At 43.2% G+C, this 19,783-nt stretch overlaps 2 protein-coding genes across 2 annotated transcripts; both read right to left on the bottom strand.

Moving 5' to 3' along the window:
* Positions 1-2,187: 2,187 nt before the first annotated feature.
* Positions 2,188-3,186, bottom strand: LOC126070973 (olfactory receptor 7G3-like). The gene has a single exon (XM_049875290.1). The coding sequence runs from the start codon at positions 3,184-3,186 to the stop codon at positions 2,188-2,190; it is 999 nt and encodes a 332-aa protein (XP_049731247.1).
* A 15,032-nt stretch (positions 3,187-18,218) lies between these two features.
* LOC126070972 (olfactory receptor 7G3-like) lies at positions 18,219-19,184 on the bottom strand. Its single transcript, XM_049875289.1, has one exon. It carries the CDS (start codon positions 19,182-19,184, stop codon positions 18,219-18,221), a length of 966 nt encoding a protein of 321 aa, XP_049731246.1.
* Between the last annotated feature and the right edge of the window lie 599 nt (positions 19,185-19,783).

Below are 19,783 nucleotides of genomic sequence, written 5' to 3'. Positions count from 1 at the left end.
TCAGCGTTGACTTGAAGGCAACTGGTTATTTTGGGAGCCATCTAGCCACTGCGTGGATTGCTGCCATATTTTCCATCACCTAGAGGGCCCAGAAAAAGCTTGTCTAATTATAGTATACTACTGTATACTGGGAAACCCTGGGGGCGCAGTGGTTAAGAGCTACAGCTGCTAACTGAAACGTGGGCAGTTCAGATCCACCAGGCGCTCCTTGGAAACTATGGGGAAGTTCTACTCTGTCCTGTAGAGTCCTGTGAGGAATCCTCCTGAATGCAATGGGTTTGTTTGTTGTTTTCTTGTAATATCAGATGAATTAGACTTAATGCACAAACATACCCAGAGATAACAAAGGTAACCTCATTAAGATAAAAGATTCAACACACCGGAAAGATGTAACAATTCTGAATTTTCACTCACTTAATGGTACATTGGGGCCCTGGTGGCATAGTGTTTAGTGCTACTGCTGCAGTTTGAATCCACCAGCTGCTCCTTGGAAACCCTATGGGGCAGTTCTACTCTGTCCTAGAGGGTCGCTGTGAGTCAGAATTGACTTAGTGAAAACTAGTTTGGTTTGATTTAATGGTACTTTGATTGAACTACGAGGAGAAATAAAGATTAAAAAAAAAAACCAAACCAAGCCCAATTCTGACCCTCTAGGACAAAGTAGAACTGCCCCATAGGGTTTCCAAGGGGTGCTTGGTGGACTTGAACTGCTGTCCTTTTGGTTAGCAGCCAAACTCAATCACTACACCACCACAGTTTCCAAAGAGAGATTCAAAATTATTTGAGTGATTTTAGCAAATATTGCTCCACAATGGATACAATCAGCAGATCAAAAATCAGTAAAAAGAAACAAGATTTGAAGATGACTAACAAACTTGCAGAAAATCAGCCAGTGAAAACAGTATGGATCCAAGGGACCCATCTGTAACCCATTGTAGGGATGGGGGGTGGTTTTTTTCTCTTGTGCACAGGGTGCCATGTCTCTGTGGGTTATATGATGGCAGATAACGAGAGCAGCAAACAAACTTGACCTATTGGAGATATATAGAACAATGTACCCCATAATCATAGGATACACATTTATTTTCCAGCACAAACAGAACATTTTCTATCTTCGACCACATTTACAGTGTAAGGCAAGTCTCAATAAATTTCAAAGAGTTAAAATCATACAAACTATGTTCTCTGACCACAAGGCAACTCTGCTAGAAATCACTAACAAAAGGATGAAAAGAGATGCTCCATATATTTGGATAGTAAGAAGTGCACTTACGTATAAACGTTGCGGGTTAATAGAACTCCTCGTGGTGCCGTGGTTAAGAGTCATGGCTGCTAACCAAAAGGTTAGCAGTTCAAATCCACCAACCACTCCTTGGAAACCCTATGGGGCAGTTCTGCTCTGTCCTACAGGATCACTATAAATCAGAATCGACTCAACAGCAACGGGGCTGCGTGGGTTAATAAGAAACCCCAAATGGCTTCATTCAAATACATTTCCCTGTATAGATTCTAGCAGAAATGAGGAAAAGGAGTGTAACACAAAGAGGAGAGGGTGAGGTGACGGTTGATTTAATCAATACATTAAAGTGAAGCAACTGAGTGAACCTATTTTTAGAGTAGTTTTAGGCTTACAGAAAAATTGAGGAGAAAGTATACAGAGCTCCGCCCGCTCTCCTCTCTCCCTATTTAATTTTACAAGTCCATAATACAGATGAATTGCTGCATATGTACAGCGAAACCCATAAGAGCTTGAACTTGACGGGGTCGCCTTGTTTTTCTGGGTCTCACGAGTTTTCCACGTTTGACAGGGTGTTGATTACCACTTCTCTATCACTCTCTATTTGTGGAAAATACTTGGGTTTTCCTTCTTTTACAGGTTTCCACCTTATACAGGTTCCAGCTTTAAACACTGGCAGTTCAAACCCACCTAGCAACAACATGGAAGAAAGTCCAGGTGATTCTCTTCCATAAAGGTTACAGGCAAGAAAACCCTATGGAACAGTTTTTTTCTGTAACACATGGAGTCGCCGTGAGTCGGAATCAACTTGGTAGGAAAGGTTTTGGTTTTGGTTTTAGTAAGACATAAAAAAGCAGGATTCAACAAGAAGCTATTTGCCTTGACAGCCCTTGTATTAACTACTTTGCTGGAAGAATTGAATTATAGAAGCATCAGAGTCTCTGGCATACTCAGTATTTCATTTCTTTTGACACTCGTTTTACAAGCCCACATCCAAGGCAAATGACACAATCAAAACAGAAAGGTACTGCAGAGATAAGTTTTCTCAAGGCCCCTTTCATGTCCCTGTTCCTCAAGCTGTAGATTAAGGGGTTCATCATGGGAGTGATCACGGTGTACATGACTGAGGCTACTGCTCTCCTCCTAGAGGACAGAGTAGCTGCAGAGCTAAGGTAGACCCTAACACTGGTCCCATAGAACAAGGAAACAACAGACAGATGAGACCCACAGGTGGAAAAAGCCTTATACCTGCCACCAGTCGATGGGATTCTTAGGATAGAGGAAACGATTCGAATGTAAGAGAAAATGATCCCAGAGAGAGGAACCACTCCCAACAGGCTAGTCGCTAAACACAGGAGGATGTTATTGATGAGGGTATCAGAACAGGCCAGCTTGAGGATCTGAGCAAGTTCACAAAAGAAGTGAGGGATTTCCAGGTCTGTGCAGAAGGACAGATGCAACACCATCAGACTCTGGACCAGGGCGTTCACGATGCTAATGAAGAAGGAGAGTAGAATCAGCAGGCCACAGAGGCGGGGGCTCATGATGACTGTGTAATACAGAGGGTGGCAGATGGCCACAAACCGGTCATAGGCCATTACAGTCAAGAGTAAATTGTCCATACATATAAAAACCATGAAAAAATAGACCTGAGTAAGGCAGCCTGTGTAACTGATGGCTCTGTTCTCTGTCTGGATGTTTACTAGTATCTTGGGGACTGTGGTGGAGGTGAAAGAGATGTCGACAAAGGACAAGTTGGAGAGGAAGAAGTACATGGGGGTGTGGAGGTGGGAGTCAGAGATGACAGCCGGGATGATGAGTAGATTCCCAAGCACAGTGAAAAGGTACACGGACAGGAAGAGTCCAAAGAGTATGGGCTGCACTTCCGGATCCTCAGAGAGGCCCAGAAGGAGGAATCCTGAGACACCTGTGTGGTTTGCTGATTTCATGTTGTTGGTGGGTCTGAAGCAAAGTGAAACAGACACCTTGAATGAAATTTTTTATGCCTTAAATTCTAGTTATATTGAAATAATTCTTTCCCTCAGTTTCCTCTATTTCCTTCCTTCACCGAAGATTTTTTGAGCAGCTTCCATATATCATATATTTTTCTAGTGTTATAATACAAAAATGGAATCATGTGCTGTTTTATTTTTTAGAAACTATCAAGCCTGCACAGTATTTTTACATCTAGGATTCAATTCTAATAGTCTCTTAGTATAGCATCATGCCTGGTTCAGAGAAAAAAGAAAAATCTGTCGAGCTGATTCAAACTCATGAACATCCCATGTTTGTCAGGGTAGAACTGTGCTCCACAAGGTTTCCAATGGCCGATTTTTTGGAGGCAGATCACCAGCCTTTTCTTCTAAAGCATCTCTGTGTGAATTTGAACCTCCAACCTTTTCGTTATGCTCTTTGCACCACATAACCCCACCCTTTGGTGTTGAGTTCATTCCAACTCATAGTAACCCACAGGGCAGAGTAGAACTGCCTCATAGGATTTCCACGGCTCTGATCTTTATGGAAGCAGGATGCCACATCTTTCTCCCATGGAGCGGCTGGTGGGTTTGAACTGCCCATCTTTTGGTTAACAGCCAATCTTTTGGTTAACAGCTGAGCTCTTAATCACCGAGCCACCAGGTATCCCTTTGCATCACCCATCGACTCTCAAAATTGGTTAAATGACTTCATTTTCTCAAAGAGTTTTAAGTGTGTAGTTCAAACTTGAGAGTATCTGAGTTTGCTCACAATTTGAAATCTCAGGTGTTGCTGGAAATTATAATCCCAGATTCTCTGCTACCTCCTTGTGAACAATAGCATCATAAACCCAGTCCTTCAAATATTCTGTATTTTACAATTAGATCAAACCTCACCATTGAAGCCCGTCTATTTAGAAAGAATTGTTTCAGTCACTAGAATTGTGATTTTTCGTTTGTTATTAGCCTACAGTGAGGATGTTATGGGAAAAGACCAACTGAATCTCCATTGTGTTTATTGACTGCTGTGCTTTTTTTTCTGAATAAAGGGTTTATTTTCTCTTGTAATTACATGTTTTTATCATTTCTTTGGCTGCTAAAGTTAGGGCCATATGTGTGTACTGAGTCTAGAAATTCAGAGTTATTTTACAGTATATTTCTTTCACCTATGTTTTCTTGGCAGCTACCTTCTAGAACATGTCCTTGTGGCGATGATTTTGTAATCATCCCCCACTCCCGGCAAGCCTGAATGCCCTGGTCCTGTGCATTTCTGCAGAGTGATCTTCCCAAAGGAGCTTCTGAGGGCCTGGCACATTCCTGTGGAGCACCTCGATGGTGTCCCACTGAAATAAAACTTGGAGTGTTCACTTTGTCATTCAGGTTCTTCCCCCATCTGGCCTCTGCCATTAGTACCTAGGGGGTGATGGACCCTCAGCAATTGCCACCTCATAACACTGAAGCTCCATATCATGGTGGAGTCAAGAAATCTGCAAGTAAAAATGATTCTAAGAGCTGGTATGCACCTAATTATTGGAAATGTCTTGTTTTCTGCTTTCATCAAAACGAAACTATTCATCTCAGGGTGTGAGCTTTGGAAGGGCACATTTTCACAACAGAAGTGGAAGGAGGGGGGAATAAATGAAGTCTTGAGAGGCCAGAGGTGTGGAGCCAACATTTTTTTCCTTTGTCCTCTGACTGAGTAAGAGAGTTGTTTGACTAGCCAGTGGTAACATTTAGGCCACTTGACAGGCACATCCTCAAGAGGGTTTATGAAGCCAGTGACGCAGAACATTAAGTTCACCTGTATCCTTCAAATGACTAAAACGCTGTGCTTTAAACAAGAAAAGTTCTCAGTGCTTGGGATATAGTGAATCAAATTATGAGCTGTTATTGTTGTTGTTATATTTCTATTAATAGCAGTACAGCTGTTGTAAGGAGCCCTAGTGGTGCAATGGTTAAGTGCTTGGCTTCTAACTCAAAGGTTGGCAATTCAAACCTGCTCTGTGGCTCTATAGGGGAAAGTCAAAGTGACCTGCTTCTGTAAAGATTACACCCAAGAAAACCCCACAAGGCAGTTCTACTCTGCCACATAGGGTCGCTATGAGTTGAAAACTGACTCGATGACACTGAACACCATCCACCTAGTTGTAGTAGTCTTTATGGGAGAGATAATGTTGGACTTGGAATAAAATGTTTCTTTTTTTCCTCAATTTCTTGACATAGATGTTGTTATCTGTTTCATCAACAGTCACTAACTACTCTAGAAACATGAATGGAAACGATGAAACCTGGGAAAATTACAAAATGCAAGAAAATTGTCATTACAATTTTTTCTGCATTAAAATATCAAAGGAACTCTTTCTGGCTTGTTTAACTTATGCTCCGGTCCTTCATGGTGCTTTGAGAATTTGCCTCTTCCTCTTCTCTCACACTTCACAGAAGGGAATGCCGTTCTCAGGAACTAGAACCTCACCCTCACTCTGTTCTCTTCCTTGTCCCTCAGTCAGAGAGCTGCAGATCAGGAAATATTTTACTGGATCCATGGAGACTTAGACCCTACCTCCTCCTCCTCTTGGTAGAATCTCATCAAAGTCCAGCTCAGGAACGACTAGGGATGAATGTTGTCTCCTGGCAGAATCTGTAGTACGGCCAAGGCTTAGAATCCTACCTTCTCTGTCCCCTCAGTCTACTGCAGATCCTGGAAGACTGATCCTTGTTTCTTTCAAAGGAGGCCAGAAAGGACCACTGGGTGGCCTGACAGGGCCCATTATCTACCAGTCATTTTTAAGAAGGAAGATATAAACCATTCGTCATAAAGCCCAAAGAGTTGGGGTAAAAAGAAAATGAGACCCAGAGCTCTCAGTCCCCAGCCTCCCTGCTCCATGAGCCAGGTGGACAAAAGAGAGGCAGAGAACGATGAGTTGGTTATTCTCCATGAAGACAGCACAGTACTATAGCACAGTAGCTCTGAACCTTAGTGTGCATCAGAATCACCCAAAGGAATTGTTAAGACACAGATCTCTGGGTTCTACCTAAGAGTTTCTGATTTAGTAGGTCCAGGTTGGGATCCAAGAAACTGCATTTCTAACAAATTCCTAGGTGATACTGCTGCTGCTGCTCTGGGTAATCACACCTTGAGAAACACTACTGTAGAAATTTCTAAAGTGTGATGTCCTGGTTTCTTAGAGCTGCTGTAACAGGAATACCAGTGGGTGCCTTTACAGAACAGAAGTTCACTTTCTTACAGTTCAGGAGACTAGACGTTCACATTCAGGGCAGTAGCTGTAGGGGAAGGTGCTCTCTCTATTGGCTCTGGGGGAAGATCCTTTCTTATCTTCTGTAGCCCTGGCATTGCTTAGTCCCTGAGTGGTCTCACTGTGGCATCTATCTTCCCCCATTTATGTTTCTTTCTCTGTGTCGATGCTGCTTTGTGTAGGAGCCTGGTGGTGCAGCGGTTAAAGTAACTGGCTACTAACCAAAAGATCAGCAGTGATTCACACCCACGACCCACTCAATGGGAGAAGATATGGCAGTTTGCTTTTGCAAAGATTATAGTCTTGGATGGCTACCAGCACTGACCACTCTGACAGGGATCATAATAGAGGATTCTGGACAGAGTAGGAGAAAAATAGAACAAAAGTCAAGTTCACAAAAAAAGACCACACTTACTGATCTGACAGAGACTGGTGGAACCCCCGAGAGTATGACCCCAGGACAACTTAATAAATCAGATTTGAAGCCATTCCTGAAATCCACCGTTCTGCCAAATAGTAGAAAGGCCTATAAAACAAACGATAACACACTTGAGAACATGCTTGTTAATTCAGTCAAGTAAATGAGAACAAATGGGCAACACTTGTCCAAAAGCAAAGATGAGAGGGCAGGAAGGGACAGGAAAACTGGACAATGGACACGGAGAACCTGGGGTGCAAAGGGAAATGTGGGAGTGCTGACACACTGTGGGGATTACAACCAATGTCACAAAACAATTTCTGCATAAATTTTTGGATGAGGAAAAAAAAAAAAAAGATTACAGCCTTGGAAACCATAGGGGGCAGTCCTACTTTGTCCTATACTGTCACTGAGAGGGAATCCACTCGAAAGTAAAGGGTTTTTTGTGGTGTTCTTCATATCACTCATAAGTAATTTGGTTTAGGAAACAAGCTACACTGATATGGTGACATTAACAAAACAAACACTGTCCCCAAAAGAAATTATACCCACAGGTATAGGGGTTAGAATTCTAACTCCTATTTTGAGGGGACACAATTCAATCCGTAATACATGGAGTATCATAAGCCTGACCTAGGTCCAAATCCTGTCTAAAGCCAGGGATGAAATCCTTGAGCTTGCCTGAGCTTTAGTTTCTCATCTGTGTAATGGGAATGATGATAGAGTACCTACCTTCCAGAACTACAAATGAAAAGGAAAAAAGTTTAGCACACCACAGAGTGCACGCCCATTGCTCATATTATTTATACTGCTATTGCTAATATCAGAGCTGCTAACAGAAAGGTTGGAGGCTCCAGTCCACCCAGAGGGACCGAGGAAGAAAGGCCTGACAGACTACTTCTGAAAACTCAGCCTCTGAAAACCCCCTGGAGAACTGTTCTACTCGGATACACATGGGGTCACTAAGAGATGAGCCAACTCAATGGAACCTGATTTGCTTTTGGTTTTTACTATTACCAGGATGTGACCACATCCCCAGAAGGGCATGTGGTGTGGGGAGAAGGTATGATAGGAAAGGGCAGGAAGACTAAGGAGGAGTTGGAAGGTAGAAGAGAGAAAATCCTCAAGGTAATACCTGTGAATTGTGAGGAAAGAAGACCGTTTTGAAAATTCCACTAGGACTCTTGATGATATCAAGGAGCAAGTTGACTGGGGAGGCTCATCTTCTTACCCTGAATCTCAGTGTCTCCCCTAAAGGTGTGAGTCCAAAATCAGTAATGTGATGGTGCAGCCCATGGTTCCCCTCCTGCCTTTCCTGGGATGTAAGGGGAGGTATCAGAATGGCCTTGAGTGTTTAGAACCTTTTGGAAAGTACTGATTCCTCTGAGGAAGAAATCAGTCCCTGCAATTCTAGGTTGAGAGAAAGGGGTCAGCAGAGTCAGCAGCAATTGCAAATCTACTGCTTGGGGACTTGGAAATACGCCAAGAAGTTAATGAAAAGTTGGAAGCTGTCTGACGTATAAGGCAGTAACTTTAGATGGTGAGTCCCTGGGTGGTGCAAATGGTTAAAGTACTCACTGCTAGCCAAAAGGCAGGAGGTTTGAGTCTACCAAAATCACCTTGGGAATAAGGCCTATTGATCTACTTCCACAAAAATCAGCCATCGAAAACCCTATGGAGCACAGTTCTACTCTGACACACATGGGGCTGCCATGAGTTGCAGTTGACTGGACAGCAATTTTTTTTTTTTTTTTTGGTTTCTCAATTTTTAGCATGCATCAGAGACACCTGGACGGCTTCTTAAAAGACAGATTTCTGAAGAAATAACAAAAATCAACCAAAAAAAAAAAAAATACCCCTACAGATTTCTGGACTCCATCCCCCGTTTCTGATTCAGCAGGTCTAAGGTTAAAAAAAAAAAGGTTAGCCCTGAGAAATTACATATCAAAGAACTCTCCAGGTAATGCTGAGACTGCTGCAGAACCAGCTACATAATTTTGGGGACAAGTGCATAACGTCATGGTCCCTTGTTCAAAAATTTCAAGATTGTGAGAGCAGAGCATTAAACCAAGAGAGTGGGTCACAGGCCCATGAAGCCATCCCTGGATGCTGGGTATGGGGACAACATTTTGAGAACCACTGCTTTAGACTTCCTACTTAACTAACCCAAGGCTACCCCCAGATGGGATTAATAACAATAAATCCTTCTCTCTTTCCTTTGTAACTTACAAGGGATTTGTGTACCTCCACAATCGCCCCAGGGTGGGTCACAGGGCTAAGTTTCTTCCAAGGTTGTGAATACTGAAGACAGATCAACCAACTTCAAGGAGACAGTCATGAGTGGGGTTTATGGACAAGGCACATTCCCTGGGAGGAGAGAAGTTGTCTTCCTTTCTGGTGTGGCAGTGGTGAGAGTGTGTTGACAGGAAGGAGAGGGTCAATTTACAGATGTTTCTGGCCCTGGGGGCCTTATCTCCAAAGCTCCTCATTAGCCAAATTGTTCTCCCATCATCCCAGTCCTATAGCACAAAAAAGGAAACCAGTGGCCCTAATGACCTGTCTCTGTTGTGTTCCAGAGTTGAAGGTCACAGCAAGGGGCTGTTCCAGATGCTGAAGAGCAGTGAACCTTTCACCAAGTGCTTTTGCAGGAGGCAGTTGCTCAAACATCATTAATTTTTAAACCACCATTATGATTGTCACCAGGACACTCACCCACATAAAAGTGACTCTTAATCAACTCAGAATTTTAACTCAGCCTAATCATGAACAAAGGAGCCCTGGGGGCTTAGTGGGTAAGTGCTTGGCTGCTAACTGAAAGGTTGGTAGTTCAAACCCACCAGCCACTCCATGGGAGAAAGATGTGACATCTTATTCTGTAAAGATCACAGCTTTGGAAACCCAATGGGGGCAGTTCTAGTCTGTCTTATATGGTTGCTATGAGTCGGAATCAAGTACATGGCAACAGGTTTTTGGTTTGGTTAATCCTGAGCAAGGGGTCCCTGGGTGGTGCAAATGGTTAACATGCCCAGCTGCTAACCGAAAGGTTGGAGGTGCACGTTCACCCAGAGGTGCCTCAGAAGAAAGGTTTGGTGATCTACTTCCAAAAAATCAGCACTGAAAACCCTATGGAGCACAGTTCTACTCTGACACACATGGGGTTGCCATGAGTCAGCGTCACCTCAATGGCAACTGTTTCTTTGGTTAATCCTGAGCAGAGGATATTCTTGTGCGTGCTGGGAAGATATTTCCTAATATATACCAAAATTTGTACATAACTAGGAAATATTTGAAACACTCTCTGTTTCCCATTTTGCAAATGTTACCAGAATAATATTCTTGCCTCTCACTGGTCAAGAATGAGCAAGTAAGGCACGTAGAGTTTTCCACACAAGCAAAGCTTTATCCAAGAGGCTTGCAAGCGGAGGCGAGGAGGGCCTAGAGCAAGGCATACCCCCATCTCAGAACAAAAGACTGGCCTGAGATTTTAAAAGTTCTTGGGTAGGAAAAGATTCATATTTATTCATAGGCACAGGCAGGGATATGTTAACTAAGGTGCTGGTCTATCAGCTTTCCAAGATGGTTCCTGTCCAGGAGGCCTCTGGTATTCCGAGCAGGACTTATTACGGGGTGTTATGACTGTGCAGTCCCCCACTTCCTGGGTTCGATATCCTGGCTGGGGCTGCTCCCCCTCAGTTCCCCTGGTGGGAGGTCACACAGGGGTCACAGGTGGATATTCTACACTTGTTCCTGGGCCTGGTTTTCTCCAGCTGCTTCCGAAAGGCAAATTTAAAGAAATTTGTGGGCTATTTTTAGATACCTTGCCCCACTGTTCTGGGGAATGGCTTTGTTTCTGTGCCCTGGCCCATTTCTTGTTACTTTGTTTGCAGATTTGGGGGCCCTTCTGTTCTCTGTCTTACTAAGTCTCTAGGTGCCACACTCAACCCCCTATTACCTCCCTGACCGTATAGTCTATTTCTCTTTTACTTGCTTCTCCTCTAACCACAGCAGTCTCTTCGGTGTTTGTCGAACAGACACCCTCCGATCTCAGGGCCTTTGCTCCCTGTCTTAGGACCAGTCCCTGAAGAAGGACATCATCCCTGGTAAATTAGAGGGTCAGTGAAAAAGAGCAATACCGTCAATGAGATGGATTGACCCAGTGGCTAATGGGCTCAAAGCATAACAATGATTATGAGGATGGTGCAGAACTCGGCAATGTTCAGTTTTGTTATAAGAAGGGTCGCTAAGAGTAGGAACTGACTTGTTCGCACCTAACAACATAAAAACACATATATGGAATTCTTACAGTGTGTCAGAGTTTGATTCAAAGAAGAATAAGTCAACGTCTCTACAATCCACACAGAAATTGGAGACCAGGAAAGAACCCTGTGTGTGGTGGGGAGGAGGATTGAAATTGGAAGTATTAATGCGATGTCATCACTGCTAAATGCATATATGTATGTACACACACATGCTGAGCAAATAATTCGAGAAGCTGGACTATATGGATGATGGTGAAGGGCTGGGTAGTGTTTCATTCAGTTGTACATAGAGTTGCTATGAGTCGGAATCCATTCAATAGCACCTAAAAACAACAACATGTGTTCATGTTCACAAATATGTGCATGTATATGTGTACATACATGCTAGTGTGGTACAATGGATTGCTTTTTTTTTTTTTTCTGGCAAATATTTAACATTTATTATTCTTTTTTTTTTAATAACTTTTATTAAGCTTCAAGTGAACGTTTACAAATCCAATCAGTCTGTCACATATAAGTTTACATACATCTCACTCCCTACTCCCACTTGCTCTCCCTCTCTTGAGTCAGCCCTTTCAGTCTCTCCTTTCTTGACAATTTTGCCAGCTTCCCTCTCTCTCTATCCTCCCATCCCCCCTCCAGACAAGAGTTGCCAACACAATCTCAAGTGTCCACCTGATATAATTCGCTCACTCTTCATCAGCGTTTCTCTCCCACCCGCTGACCAGTCCCTTTCATGTCTGATGAGTTGTCTTCGGGGATGGTTCCTGTCCTGTGTCAACAGAAGGTCTGGGGAGCATGGCCGCCGGGATTCCTCCAGTCTCAGTCAGACCATTAAGTTTGGTCTTTTTATGAGAATTTGGGGTCTGTATCCCACTGATCTCCTGCTCCCTCAGGGGTCCTCTGCTGTGCTCCCTGTCAGGGCAGTCATCGATTGTGGCCGGGCACCAAGTAGTTCTTCTGGTCTCAGGATGATGTAGGTCTCTGGTTCATGTGGCCCTTTCTGTCTCTTGGGCTCTTAGTTGTCGTGTGACCTTGGTGTTCTTCATTTTCCTTTGTTCCAGGTGGGTTGAGACCAATTGATGCATCTTAGATGGCCGCTTGTTAGCATTTAAGACCCCAGATGCCACATTTCAAAGTGGGATGCAGAATGATTTCATAATAGAATTATTTTGCCAATTGACTTAGAAGTCCCTGCAAACAATGGATTGCTTTTGTGTGGCCTTTCTTGCCATGGTCTTGTAACTCCCACCCAAGTGATTGGGTGGGACTGTGCAAATAAGGTAATTAATTGTGGCCCACCAAGGGGATTGGTCAGTTTCACCTTAAAAGAGAGTCAATGCCAGAGCAGAGAGAGGATCCCACCACCACCAAGGAAGAACAGCCAGGAATAGAGTGACTCGGGATCCCTGCGCTGAGAATGTTGTTACCAGGAGAGAGAGAGATAAAGAGAGATTCATGGCAGGAGATGGCGTGTTAGGATTACTGGCCCACGGAGTGAGAAAGCTGAGTACCTAGAGCAGGAGGCTTGTTGGTGGGGTAGGGTGCCTCTGGGCACTTATCAGCAGAGCTAAAAGTGCTTTGTAGCACTTGCCCCAGCAGGGATGAGGCTGAGGGCCAGAGAGAACTGCCTGTAAGCATGGCTGGGAAGAGGCTGTCCTGATGGCAGAATTGTATCCTGAGCATTCCTAAACCTGAATTGTAACTGTAAATTCCCTAATAAACCCCATAATCATGGCTATTGTCTGTGAGTTCTGTATGGCCATTGCAATGAATTATTGAAACCAGTAGAGAAGTAGTGTCGTGGGAGGGACAGTTGGTGTCAGAATTGGTAAAGATGGGTGACAGAGGAAGCATATCTGACCTCTGCCTCATAAGAATCAACCTTGGGCTATTGATCTTGATTCTCCCTCTCCCCTGTGAAGGTAGAGGAGGTCAGACACCACCCCCATACCATTTTTACACTGTTTCCCTGTTCTGTCCTCTGAAAGTGCAAGAAGCAAGTTTACCTCAGTGGCAATGAGCAAACCTAGATCTTGGTCTCTAATTCCATTCCACGCTAAAAAGAAAGGTTGTAGAAAAATGGTTGATTTCAGAGCTGGGGCAGGTTAGGTTCGAGATTAGCCTGCAACATCTTGTTATGACAGGAAGTAAAAAATCCAAAAAACAAACACATTGCTGTCCAGTTGGTTCCAACTCATAGTGACCCTATAGGACAAAGTAGAACTGCTCCATAGGGTTTCCGAGGAGCACCTGGTGAATTTGAACTGCCAACCTTTTGGTTAGGAGCTATAGCACTTAACCACTATGCCACCAGGGTTTTCCAGGGCATAAAGAATTAAAGAAGTGATCAAAAATATGATGGGGCATGTCTCAAGGATACAGGAGTCAGCACGAAGGGCCAAATGTGATACAATTTGAACACCACATTGAGTACAGCAATGAGGAACAGACCACTGGAAAAGATAGGAACTCATGAGTCCATACCAACAATAAATAAATAATTCGATGGGGAGAAGAGAGAGCTCGTACTTATAGTAAAATGCTGAGGACTAATTGATAAGTGTGCAAGGAGTGCTACAGATGGAAAGATGGATTAGGCAAGAATCACCAATGAATTCTACGTCTGGGGGAAATTGTGATGAGGAATAGGATAGTCGTATGACCTTAAATGTGTTCCTGCTGTTGCTAGCTACTCTTGAGTAGGCTCTGACTCACGGCAGTTCCCTTGTAAAACAGAACAAAACGTCATTGGGTCCTGCACCATCTTCACGACCGTTTGTGTGCTCGAGTCCATTGTTGTGTATGATTGATTTGGCCACTGTGTATTCTGAGTGCCTGCCAACCAGGAGGATCATCTTTCAGCTCTATATTGGACAATAGTGAGTTGTAATCCGTAGGATTTTTATTGGCTACTTTTCAGAAGTAGATCACCAGGCCTTTCTTCCTAGTTTGTCTTACTTTGGGAGAAGCCCTGCTGGTATTTGAAATACTGGTGGCATAACTTTCAGCATGATAGCAACACACCAGCCACCACAATACAACAAACTGACGGAGTCTTTATTATACCTATTTTTCAACAACGGGCTCAAACATAGCAACAATTGTGAGGATGGCACGGAATTGGGCAGTGTTTTGTTCTGTTACACATAGGTTTGCTGTGAGTCAGAACTGACTCGAGGGCACCTAACAACAACAACAGAAAGCCTTGTACTCATTAAGCAATAACTGTCCATTCCCCCCTTTCCCTTGCTTCTGCTAACCACCACTCTGTATTCTGTTTCTATGGATTTACCTGCTCCGGATATTTCATATATATGGAATCATACGATATGTCACCTTTTGTGTCTGGCTCTGTTCACTTAGCACTGTATTTTTGAAGTTCGTCCACAGTGTACCTAGGCTTCAGTATCAGAACTTTATTTCTTTTGATGGTTGAATAATATTTCATTGTATGTATATGTCATAGTTTATCCATTCATCCTTTGATGGCCATTTGGGTTGTTGCTCCCTTTTGGCTATTGTAATAATGTTGCCAAAGATCCTTGGTGGTGCAGTGGTTAAGTACCCAACTGCTAACCAAAAGGCAGTTTGAACCTACCAGCAGCTCCATGGGAGAAAAGATCTGCTGGTCTGCACCTGTAAAGATTACAGCCTACGAAACCCTATGGGGCCGTTGTAGTCCGCCATAAAGGTTTACCATGTGTCAGAAGGGACTTGATGGCACACAGCACCAACAATACTGCTGCATCTGCAATGTCCCTCTTACTGTGTAACATAACATAACCATGGGAGTAACACTAGGGTGCAAAGATCTTGGGGTCCAAAATTCTATTACTTGAAGTGAGATATAGTAATCGGCATTTCCATAAACATCACAAAATATCAAGGACCCCACTAACAGAGACAATGTTAGAATAAACTTTTAAATCAAGAAAGAATATGATAAGCAGGAACAGTTTCTTTTCATTTAAGATTTCTGTATCAGAAAAAAATGGAACTGAAAAGCACCAAAAAAACTCAATGATAGTAAGAAATTATTGCAATGAGTCCAGGATGGGGATTCAGAAAAGTGAGCAGACATCAGGGTGGCTGGTTTTACCCTTGAGGTGGTCTAGGAGAGGCAGCTGAGGGGTTTTAGGAATCCACAGGTTCAAAGTCAGAGTCAGAGTCAGGGACTCCCTGTTTTGGGCTGGGCCCCAAAAGGAATGCATCTTCGGAACAGAGGAGAACTGGGGACTAACCTGAGTCCCTGAGAGGTGCAAATGCTTAATGAGCTTGACCGCTAATTGAAAGGTTGAAGGTTAGAGTCCATCCAGAGGCACCTAGGAAGAAGGTCTGGCAATCTACTTCTGGAAAAATCAGCCATGAAAACACTATGGAGCACAGTTCTACTCTGACACATATGGGGTCACCATGAGTCAGCGTTGACTTGAAGGCACCTGGTTGTTTTAAAGGCAATCTAGCCACTGTATGGATTGCCGCCATATTTTCCATCACCTAGAGGGCCCAGAAAAAGGTCGTCTAATTACAGTATATTAATATCAGATGGGAAACCTGGTGGCACAGTGGTTAAGAGCTAAAGCTACTAACCGAAACGTCTGCAGTTCGTATCCACCAGGCGCTCCTTGGAAACTATGGGGAAGTTCTACTGCGTCTTCTAGGGTCACTATGAGGAATCCACTGAAAGGCAAGGGGTTTGTTTGTTTTTATCAGGTGAAGTAGACTTTAATGCAAAACATACCCAGAGATACCAAAGGTGACCTCATTAAGATAAAAGATTCAACACACCAGGAAGATGTAACAATTGTGAATTTTCACTCACTGAATGGTACATTGGGGCCCTGGTGGTGTATTGGTTAATTGCTACGGCTGCTAACAAAAGGTTGGCAGTTCGAATCCACCAGCCGCTCCTTGGAAACACTATGGGGCAGTCCTACTCTGTCCTAGAGGGTCACTATGAGTCAGAATGGACTTAGTGGCAATGGGTTTGGTTTGATTCAATTGTACATTGATTGAACTACGAGGAGAAATGCAGATTAAAAAACAAACCCAATTCTGACTCATAGCAACTGTTTGGGACAGAGGAGAACTGCCCCATAGGGTTTCCAAGGAGTGCTTGGTGCGTTTGAACTGCCGCCCTATTGGTTAGCATCGGAACGCAACCACTATACCACCAGGGTTTCCACAGACAGATTCAAAATCATTTGAGTGATTTTAGCACATATTGCTCCACAACTGATACAATAAACAGATCAAAAACCAGTAAAAAGAAACAAGATTTGAAAATGATTAACAAACTTGCAGGAAATCAGCCGCTGCAAACAGTATGGATCCAATGGTCCCACCGGTAATCCATCGTAGGGATGAGAGGTATTTTCTTCTCTTGTGCACGGGGTGCCATGAGTCCGTGGCTTATATGATGGCAGATAACAAGAACCACAAACAAACTTGACCTATTGGAGTTATATAGAACAACGCACCCCGTAATCATAGGATACACTTTTATTTTCCAGCACAAACAGAACATTTACTATCTTTGACGACATATACAGCATAAGGCAATTGTCAAAAAATTTCAAAGAATTAAAATCATGCAAACTATGTTCTCTGATCACAAGGTAACTATGCCAGAGATCAGTAAGAAAAGGGTGAAAAGAGATGCTCCACATATTTGGATAGTAAGAAGTGCTCTTATGTATTAATGTTGTGGGTTAATAGGACCCCTCGTGGTGCAGTGGTAAGAGCCATGGCTGCTAACCAAATCCACCAGCCCCTCTTAGGAAACCCTATGGGGCAGTTCTACTCTGTCCTACAGGATCACTATGAGTCAGAATCGACTCAACAGCAACAGGGCTGGGTGGGTTAATAAGAAATCCCAAATGGTTTCATTCAAATAAATTTCCTTGTATAGATTCCAGCAGAAATGAGGACAAAGTTAAAGACGAAAACGAGCATAACTCAAAGGGGAGAGGGTGAAGTGAGGGTTGTTTAATCTATATATTAATGTGGAAGCAGCTGAGTGTCCACTGACAGTTCAGTAACCTGAGGATTGCACAGCTGATAATTATTCATTTACTTTTTAAAAATTAATGAAAAGTGTTTTTAAAGCAGTTTTAGGCTTACAGAAAAATTGAGGAAAAAGTATAGAGCGATCCACCGTATCTCCTTTCTGCCTATTTAATTTTACAAGTCCTTAATACATACGAGGAAACCCTGGTGGCATAGTGATTAAGTGCTATGGCTGCTAACCAAGAGGTTGGCAGTTTGAATCCACCAGGTGCTCATTGGGAACTCTGGGAGTTATTTCTACTCTGTCCTATAGGTTTGCTATGAGTCGGAATTGAGAAAAGTGGGTTTGGTTTTTTTGATTTTAATACAGACGAATTGCTGCATATATACGGTGAAACCAGTAAGAACTGGAACTTGATGGGGCTGCCTTCTTTTTCCTCTCACAAGTTTTCCACCTTTGGCAGAGTGCAGCTTACCACTTTTCTTATTGCTCTCTATATGTGGAAAATACTTGAGTTTTCCTTTTCTGACACCTCAAATAGTTTCTAGCTTTCACATATTTTACCATATAATATATTGAATTGTCTCAGTTAACACTCCCAAAATCACCATTAAGCGTGCAATACCACTCTGCTTCTTTTATAGATGTGTAAACTGAACTCAGAGAGTTAAGTTGCTTGACACATGGGTGGTGCAAACAATTTGTGCTCAGCTACTAACTTAAACATTGGCGGTTCAAACACATCTAGCAGAACCACGGGAGAAAGTCCTGGCGATCTTCTTCCATAAAGATTACAGCCAAGCAAACCCCATGGAACAGTTTTTTTCTCTAACACATGGAGTTCCCGTGAGTCGGAATCAACTCTGTAGGAACGGGTTTGGTTCTGGTTTTAGTAAGACATAAAAAAGCAGGATTCAACACAAAGCTATTTGACTTGACAGCCCTTAAATTAACTACTTTGTTGGAAGAACTGAATTATTGAAGCATCAGGGTCTCTGGTATACTCAATATTTCATTTCTTTTGACACTTGTTCTAGAAGCCCACATCCAAGGTAAATAACAAATCAAAAACAGGAAGGTATCACAGAGATAAGATTCCTCAAGGCCCTTTTCATGTCCCTATTCCTCAAGCTGTAGATAAAGGGGTTCATCATGGGAGTGACCATGGTGTACGTCACTGAGGCCACTGCTCTCTTTCTGGAGGACAGAGTAGCTTCAGAGCTAAGGTAGACCCCAACACAGGTCCCGTAGAACAAGGAAACAACAGACAGGTGAGACCCACAGGTGGAAAAAGCCTTATACTTGCCACCAGTCAATGGGATTCTTAGGGTGCAGGAGACGATTCGAATGTAAGAGAAAATGATCCCAGAGAGAGGACCCATACCCAGGAGGCTAGTCACTAAGTACACGTGGATGTTATTGATGAGGGTATCAGAGCAGGCCAGCTTGAGGATCTGAGCAAGTTCACAAAAGAAGTGAGGGATTTCTAGGTTTGTGCAGAAGGACAGATGCAACACCATCAGACTTCGGAGGAGAGCGTTCATGATGCTAATGAAGAAGGAGAGTAGAATCAACAGGTGACAGAGGCGAGGGCTCATGATGACCCTGTAATACAGAGGGTGGCAGATGGCCACAAACCGGTCATAGGCCATCACAGTCAGGAGTAAATTGTCCATACATATAAAAACCATGAAAAAATAGACCTGAGTAAGGCAGCCTGTGTAACTGATGGCTCTGTTCTCTGTCTGGATGTTTACCAGCATCTTGGGGACTGTGGTGGAGGTGAAAGAGATGTCGACAAAGGACAAGTTGGAGAGGAAGAAGTACATGGGGGTGTGGAGGTGGGAGTCAGAGATGACAGCCGGGATGATGAGCAGATTCCCAAGCACAGTGACCAGGTACATGGACAGGAAGAGTCCAAAGACTAAGGGCTGCACTTCCGGATCCTCAGAGAGGCCCAGAAGGAGGAATCCTGTGTGGTTTGCTGATTTCCTGTTGTTGGTGGGTCTGAAGCAAAGCGAAGCAGACATATTGAATGAAATTTTTTAGTGCTTTAAATTCTAGTAATATTGAAATAATTCTTTCCCTCAGTTTCCTCTACTTATTTCCTTCCTTCACCGAATATTTTTTTGAGCAGCTTCCATATATCATATATTTTTCTAGTGTTATACTACAAAAATGGAAACATGGGCTGTTTTATTTTTTAGGAACTATCAAGCCTGTACAGTATTTTTACATCTAGGATTTAATTCTAATAGTCTCTTAATATAGCATCACACCTGGTTCAGAAAAAAAAAAACCTGTTGAGCTGATTCAAACTCATGAACATCCCATGTTTGTCAGGGTAGAACTGTGCTCCACAGGGTTTCCAATGGCCGATTTTTTGGAGGCAGATCACCAGCCCTTTCTTTTGAAGCATCTCTGTTTGAATTTGAACCTCCAACCTTTTGGTTTATTGTTTGCACCACATAACCCAACCCTTTGGTGTTGAGTTGATTCCAACTCATAGCAACCCATATGACAGAGTAGAACTGCCTCATAGGATTTCCACGGCTGTGATCTTTATGGGAGCAGGCTGCCACATCTTTCTCCCATGGAGCAGCTGGTGGGTTTGAACTGCCCATCTTTT

Source organism: Elephas maximus, chromosome 3 (assembly GCF_024166365.1).
Source record: "Elephas maximus indicus isolate mEleMax1 chromosome 3, mEleMax1 primary haplotype, whole genome shotgun sequence".
NCBI lineage: Eukaryota > Metazoa > Chordata > Mammalia > Proboscidea > Elephantidae > Elephas > Elephas maximus.
This window is presented reverse-complemented; position numbering and strand designations above follow the sequence as displayed.

What these genes read in the sequence shown, in the direction of transcription:
- LOC126070973 (XM_049875290.1), bottom strand. Translation starts at nt 3,186, where the DNA reads ATGAAATCAGCAAACCACACAGGTGTCTCAGGATTCCTCCTTCTGGGC.
- LOC126070972 (XM_049875289.1), bottom strand. Translation starts at nt 19,184, where the DNA reads ATGTCTGCTTCGCTTTGCTTCAGACCCACCAACAACAGGAAATCAGCA.